Below are 7,693 nucleotides of genomic sequence, written 5' to 3'. Positions count from 1 at the left end.
AGGGGCAGGGACGGCCAGGCCGCTCGGCCCTGCAGGGAGCCTGTGAAGGGCCCTCTAGCACCTTGGCAGAGCTGGGCTCGGCCAGCGGGGGAGACACGCGTGCGCCAGCTGAGCTGACCCGCCGTGCTCTCCACGGCAGGGAGAGGGCTGGGCAGCCCGGAGCCCCGCCCAGAGCACTCGTCACACAGGCCCAGGTCAGAAGGGACCTTGGAGGGAAAGATGGTGCCTTCCAGAGGCACACAACCCACTCACAGGCGACGGGCAGGCAGGCAGAGCCACAGGCCTCAGCAGCATTCCTAGGGCACCCTGGGAGCTGCCTGGGGTAGGGCCAGGGTCAGGGGGCAGCAGGGGGAAGCCTGTCCGTCCAGTCAGGTCAGAGGACTCATTTTCTCCGAAAAGCTTCCTGTGTCCCCTATATCAAGTTCCCTGAGGGGAAGAGCCGGACAGCTGGAGCTCACACAGAGAGAGGGAAGCAGGGCGTTATCCGACAGAAGCGGCAGCACAGACGAGGAGATGGGCAGGCCAGAGAGCAAGCCTTCAGAACGAGTAAGGCCAAGAGAGAGCTGCCTCTTGGTGGATGCGTGAGGGGAGATGGAGACCACGAGGCGCTGGAGCACTGGACACAGCGGACTCTCCTGGGAAGCACTGCCGATAAGGACCTTGGGGGAGACCCCGGAGGCGGGGCTCGGGGCCTGGGGGGCCCACGTTCGGAGGGTGATGCCACCAGTCCTGGCCCGGTGCTGGCTACAGGCTGACGCTGCGCTGGTGACGGCCCCCCCGGGCCCCTCCGTCGCTGCCCCGGCGGCCCCGGCTCTGCGGGCCCAGCTCCTGGCCGTCCAGGCTGGCGTGGTCTGAGAGGCCTCTCAAGTGCTCCACAGAGTCACACTTCTGCAGGTCAGAGGCGACCGTGCGCAGGCTCAGCAGGCTCAGCGTGTCCACATCGGGGGTGGGGCCGGGCCCCAGACCCCCCCCCTCCTCCAGCCCCCCGCCCTCAGCCCCCTCCGTCCCGCACTCCCCGTCCTCGGCGCCCACGGGGGAGGAGCGCCGGGGGCCCGGGGCGTGGGGGGGCAGCCCCCGGCGGCGAGCGTGGATCTGCTCGCTGATCTGCTCCAGGTTCCGCAGGGCCACGGAGTAGCGAGTCTTGGCCTGAGCCACCTGCTGCTCCAGCTCCGTCACCTTGGCCTTGTGCTCCTGTGGGGGGTGGGGGGGGTGTGACCGCATGCAGAGGGCGGGGGCACCCCAAGGCCTCTCCCCTTCCCACTCACAACCGCAGGCCCAGCACCCCTAGGACCCACCGCAGGTCTCAGCGCGACCGCTTTCTCTGCTGTCTGCTCTGCCTGAGCGCTCCCTTCTACAGCCCTCCTCCCAGCGCCTCCTCTTCCTGCCGGTAACTGGTTTGGCTCCTTTCCCCAGCCCTGTGTTCCAATCCTTCCTTCTTCTCATCCACCTCCTCTTCCTCAATTAGGTTCCCATGGGCATAAACCTCCACCTGGCCTCCCTCCTGCAGCAGTGTTGCAGGTGGTCGAGGAGAAGCCGTTCCCAGCCCGCCCCATAGGAGGCGCCCGAAGCGCACGGAGCCCCGCCCCGCCTCCCAGGCCTTTCCTTTTCCTGTCCCACTCAGCTACCTCCAGGATTTGGCTGAACTGGGCCTTGAGCTCAAAGTAGGGGCGGCTCTTGCCGATGGCCCGCCGGAGGGTCTTCTGCAGGGACTGGACGCGGGCCTCGGCCTGCTGGCACAGCCGGGTCACTCGCTGGTGCTCCCGCTCTCCTCGGAGCCGCTCCTCCTCCGCCTCGTTCACCTGGCCCGAAGCGGCGGGAGACACATCAGGGATCGGGGGCAGGCTGCCCATTCAAGCCCTGCCTCGGGAACTGCAGCCCCACCGAGGGCAGAGCTGGCTCTTGTGTGAGGAACACACGTGTGTTAGCCACACGGCGTGGCCTGCTACCTGATCCCAGCCAGCCCTCGAGGACGTGTTTCTGCAGCCACTGTGTCCCATTGTCTTATCTACCGTCAACCATGGCGCCTGCTGCTCAGCCTTGTTGACGCTTGGACCAAGAATGCTGAGCCCATCCAGAGCACTCACGAGCAGGAAGGGTACCTGTGAGCACTCAGGAGCAGGAAGGGTACCTGTGAGCACTCACGAGCAGGAAGACACATTGTGAGCACTCAGGAGCACTCATGAGCACACTGCACACCAGCGGCAGCGCAGGTCCGGGGCTCTCGTGTGCCTGAGTCAGGGTCAGGGCCAGAAGGAGGCCTCGGAGGGAAGCCACAGCTGTGCCACGGTCCCCGGGTTTCCACACACCATCTGTGCAGCTGGTGCCCATGTTCGAGGAGCACAGGATGACTGGCCAGCCGGGCTAGCAGTTCACACGTGCCACACTCTGGGCAGAAGCAGGCCCACCACCCTCATTACCCTACCCACACCACTTTAAATCCCCCCACGGGGAAGTTCTTTGTCCCATTAGCATGAGCTCCTCAGTACAAGAAGAACGAAAAGACACAGCCACCTCCGACAGGCTGCAATGGGCCCCGCTCAAGATGCAGGTGACAGAGCAAACCCAGGGCAGGGTCTTCTCATTCCTCAACCTACTTTCAAGCAGAGAAGGGAGACCACGCTGAGAACAGAAGCAGTCCCAAAAACAAGCCTAACAATGTGGCTGGCGGATCCGGGCGTCCATCAGCGACACACTGTTTGGGTTAGTCTCACGCCCGGAGGGAACATTCTGAACTGAAGGAAGGCTGCAGGGGAGGCCAAGAAAGGAACACGGAGAGGAAGTGGAGGGAGCAAAGGAGCGCGAGGCCTGGCGAGGCGCCGCGGTGTGCGCACTCACCTTGCAGGTCGCGTGGTTGAGCATCTCCTGCCAGGTGGGGTCTAGCCGGTTCTTGTCGGCCATGACACCCTGTTCAGCCACAAACACCATCTCCCGGGCGGCATTGTGCATGCTCACGGCCCGCTCGTACCGCAGAGCAGCCTTCTGTGTCTCCTGCTGGGCCTGGGGGAGAAGGTCATCAGGAGGGGGGCTGCTCCGAGCATGGGGACAGTAGACGGACAAAGGCCCACTTGCAATCACTCCTAGTGCCATTTCAAACTTCACCAAGAAGGCCACGAGAGCCATGTTCTATAATGCACATTTCCTAAGGATATGGCTGAGGAACAGAAATACATATTCACACTGGCGCTGGGTGGTCCATTTCTATAATCCTTGTTACTCATGAGGCTGAAATCTGAGAATTAGAGTTTGAAAGCAGCCCAGGGAAGAAAAAAAAAAAAAACCCAAGATTCTGATCTCCAATTAACCAGCAACAATCTGGAAGAAGAAGTGTAGCACAAGAAGTGGCGCTGTGGCTCAAGTGGTCGAGTGCTCACCTTGGGAAGAAAAGCTCAGTGACAGTGCCTAGGCCAGAGTTCAAGCACCACGACCGACCAAAAAAAAAAAAAAAAAACAATAAGCGTAGCACAAACCAGCCATAGTGAAAAGGTGGAAGAGCATGAGAGCTGAGTTCAAGCCCCAGTACCAGACCTACATACATACACATATGTATACCTATAAATGCTACCCATGGACGGCAGGGAGGTTTATACTCTCAAAGGCAGTGGCCTTGGGCCCTAGAAAAGTCCTTACCATTTCAGTTGGAAGGCAGGAAGGGCTGTGGGCCAAATGTTACAGGAAATAGGCTTCAGAGATCCACATCCAGAGGGTATTGAAGAAAATAACCACATACATGTTCAAAGATATTCATCACAGCCATACAGATCGACTGTCCTTAATCAAACATCTAAAACCCAAAATGCTCCAAAATCTGAAACTTCTTGAGTGCCAATGTAACACCGCAAGCAAAAAATTCAAAATTCAACCATACACAAAATGATTAAAGATATTTGGATAAAAATTACCTTCAGGCTCTGTGTATAGGGTATTTATGAAATATAATGAATATTTCAACATGAAACCAGAAACACTTTTGGTTCCAAGCATTTCAGATAAGGGATTTAACCAAGCAAAAAACTGGAAGTAAATTTTGTTTTCTTTTCTTTTTTTCTTTCTTCTTTGCCAGTCCTGTGGTTTGGACTCAGGGCCTGGGCACTGTCCCTGAGCTTCTTTTTCTCAAGGCTAGCGCTCTACCACTTAATCCACAGCACCACTTCTGGCTTTTTCTGTGTATGTGGTACTGAGGAATGGAACCCAGGACTTCATTCATGCTAGGCAAGCACTCTACCACTAAGCCACGTTCCCAGCCCTGCAAACTTGTTTTCAATTGCAAGAAATTCACTAAGCAAATAGCAGTGTACCTAATGTGAAGAAATACTCAATCTTTTGAAATGGCATGGTTAAGTTAAAAGCTGTAAGTCAACTCAGTGGCAAAGTACTTGCTTAGTATGCAAGACTCTGGGTTTGATCCCGGCACTCCCCACTCCATTATATATGGCCATACATATATACACACACACACATATATACACATACACACACATAGATATACGTATGCATATACACATGTATATGTGTATAAGCATATATATACACACATACATGTATTTGTATATATGTGTGTGTATCTTGGTATCATGGTATCATATATCATAATGGTAATAGAACAAGAACAGTACATATTGTATAATCTCATTTTGTAAAATACATAGCAAAGTCATTTTTAAAACAAACTACAAAAACACACATGGTTATCAGTGCTATATTAATCACATTGTGTATTTTCTATTTTTTGACATCTTGAAGGCAAGCTAGTTTGGAAGGGATTGTGCCTCCCAGGGCTAACAAATTCCTACACTGTAACTCCTCAGTTTCACCAACCAGCCTAAAGCTGAATTCCCCAACCACCTTTACCGAACTAATTCTAATCCACCAAGCCCTAAAGTCACCTCAGGGCCAGGAACTAGACAACTGGATACCACTCTTATAGCCTAGAGTCTATCATATCTGTTCAGACTAGCCCATCCTAAACTCACTCCAACTTGCCTTCCAGCTTTACCCATTCTTTCCTAGGAAAGCCAGAGTCAGGTAATGGGCTATGCTTTCTTCACTAGTGCCACCTACTGGCGCCTAGTGAGACCCTCTCCTGGCTGGGCATGGCACATGCCTTTCCGAAGTCTTCTTTAGAAATAAACTTCTTTGGAGGCAGTTGTCCACAGATCTAGCACCTTTACATACCCAATAAAACAAATAATGGATATCCGAGTAGGATTTGGGGCAGTTGTGGGTTTCTTTTCATTCTTTTTTTTTTCTTTTTTGGTAGAAAACTGTAGACAGAGACTCATGGGCCTCTCTGCCTGGGCTGGCTCTGAGCCGTGCCCCTGACCTCTTGAGTAACTAGAGTTACAGGCGTGAGCCACCAGTGCCTGGGCTGGTTTCTTGTTTCTACTAGTCTTATGGTAAACATATAATTTATGTAAAAACACAAGATGAGGACTGGGTCAAGAGGGTGGATTAAGCAAAGACACATAAAAGACACAAAAAGCAAAGGGAGAGAGAGAATGGTGGTGGGGGGGGGTGGAGAATGAGAATAGAACGTTACAAGTAGCATAATAGATAAGCCCTAAGACCCGATTCCTGACAAACAGAAGCCATTTCAATTAAACATCAACAAGGGGAGAGTGTGGGTATAGCTCAGTGGTCGAATTTTTGCCTAGCCACTGGGTTTGATTACAAAAAGAAAACAAGAAAAATAAACAAAAATTTAAGGAAAGCAATAAAAGCCAAAAAATAAATAACAATGAACACTAGCAGAACGGACTTAGACTTTCTATCTCAGGACCCACAAGCCTGCATCCCACCATGTCTGAGGCCATAAGCCCAATTTCTAGATCTTAGCCACGGGAGGAGAGGAGCTTCCTCAGCCGGCGGGACTCTCCGTCAGGTGCAACGCTTTGTTTATACTCCATCCAGACACAGCAGTCTGAAGGCCTCCCTGAGGGCCAGCCACCGTACCTCCTTGGCCAGCCGCCGGGCCTCGTAGTAGGGCCGGGCCTTCTCGATGCAGCTGCCCAGGTGGGAGCCCTGAGTGTTGAGCTTCCTGGCCGATTCCTGCAGGATCCTGCGGTAGGTAGTTCTGGCTTCCTGGCGGAGGGGAAACAAGCATATTGATTCTGTACTCTCTTCTTTCCACGACTGTTCTTCCCCCTGTCACTGTCTCGATCTGGGACAGATACAGACAGAGACACCCCGGGACCAGCCTGAGCACGGGACAGAGACACACTCACGTCTAGCTGTAGCTCCACCTGATTGATCTCCTCACTGGCCTGGTTCAGGTGCTCCAGCTCTTCCTGCCAAGAGGAGCCACCAGTGAGTTAGCGCAGAAGGACGTTGCAGAGCGGGCGCACGCCCAGAGCAAGCCCCAAAGGACCAGAGGAGGGAGGGGCAGAGAAACGAACTGTTCCACTGCCCCCTTCTCTGGAGACATAACGTAGACCATTACATGTAACCTTCACAACTCCACTTTGTGCTGGGCAATCAAACCCTTATTTTAAGGATGAGGAAACTGACGCTCGGGGAATGCATTACTAAAATGCACACAGTATGGTAGCAGTTAGTCAACCACCTGTTGCACCGCTTTCTCTCAAGGGAGACCCCTTGGAGCTGCAGGGCTCCTACAAGAGGGCCCTGGCCAGTCCACTGGGCGCATGCACACTGGAGACTCACCACCTCTAAGCAGGGTAACGCAGGAACTTACCACACAGACAGTGAGGAAGAGCATCACATACTCCTCAGGCTCCTGGAGTAAGAACGCTGAGTGAGCCTCGCTGACGCAGCGTCATCCGCCTGGGCAGCTGGCCAGGGCAAGATGCCCGGAGTGGCGGCTCCACCCCACCCCGAGCACCAACGAGCAGGCCCCAAGGTAGACAAGTTCATGTCATAGAGCACCATAGGGCTGGGGTACTTGGGCTCCTCCCGGTGGCAAAGGAACCCTTCGGAGCCTAGTGTGGTTTTACAATATAAGAAAGCTGGGGAGGGCCAAGGAGACCAAAGTAAAAACTGCCACCAGCCAGATGCCCATGGCTCCCGCCTGTCATTCTAGCTACTCAGGGGGCTGAGATCTGAGGATCACGGTTCAAAGCCAGCCCCAGCAAGGAAAGCCCCTGAGCCTCTTATCTCCAATAAATTACCAGAAAACCGGAAGTGATGCTGTAACTCAAGCGGTAGAGCGCTCGCCTTGAGCTGAAGAGCTGAGGGACAGCGCCCAGGACCAGAGCTCAGGCCCCACAACCAACAAAAACCAAAAAAAACCTGCCACCAGCATTTCATATGGAAGAGAGAGGGTAAGCCCAAGGAAACAGTGCACAGAACCACAAGGGATTGGTGGATGACAGACCAAGACCAGGGAGAGTACCGGCTCCCAAGAGGCCTAAAGCCTGCTCGGACAGTTGGGACCCCTTTCCCAGTGAAGTCCCCCGGGACATAGAGGCGTTCCCAGGGGAAAGCAGCAGGTGTGCCTTAATTGTGCCCGAGCTGGACAAAGAAGCAATGAAATGACTGCAGGCTTTCTGATTGGCAGAGGGCGAGTGGTCCTAGTCTGGAGGCACCCTCCTCGGTGCAAGGAAGCACACAAGCTCCCAGAATTCCTAAGGAGCGAAGAGACTCCCAGAGAGTGCTGGTCAACCCCAAGGGCTCTGTCTCCAGAAATGCTTAGTGCTTGGCTGCAGGCTCCGTAGGACTGCAGGACCCAGACCCGCAT

The 7,693-nt window shown here is 54.3% G+C and overlaps 1 protein-coding gene across 1 annotated transcript; it reads right to left on the bottom strand.

The window, feature by feature from the left end:
- Window positions 1–266: 266 nt before the first annotated feature.
- On the bottom strand, window positions 267–7,693 carry Sh3bp5l (SH3-binding domain protein 5-like). The gene is made up of 6 exons (XM_013015564.1): window positions 7,688–7,693; window positions 6,222–6,284; window positions 5,950–6,078; window positions 2,836–2,997; window positions 1,626–1,799; window positions 267–1,191 (listed from the first exon to the last, which is right to left on the bottom strand). The coding sequence occupies exons 1-6, from the start codon at window positions 7,691–7,693 to the stop codon at window positions 745–747; spliced, it is 981 nt and encodes a 326-aa protein (XP_012871018.1). The 3' UTR covers window positions 267–744.

Source organism: Dipodomys ordii, unplaced genomic scaffold, assembly GCF_000151885.1.
Source record: "Dipodomys ordii isolate 6190 unplaced genomic scaffold, Dord_2.0 Scaffold27, whole genome shotgun sequence".
In the NCBI taxonomy this organism is placed as follows: Eukaryota; Metazoa; Chordata; class Mammalia; order Rodentia; family Heteromyidae; genus Dipodomys; species Dipodomys ordii.
This window is presented reverse-complemented; position numbering and strand designations above follow the sequence as displayed.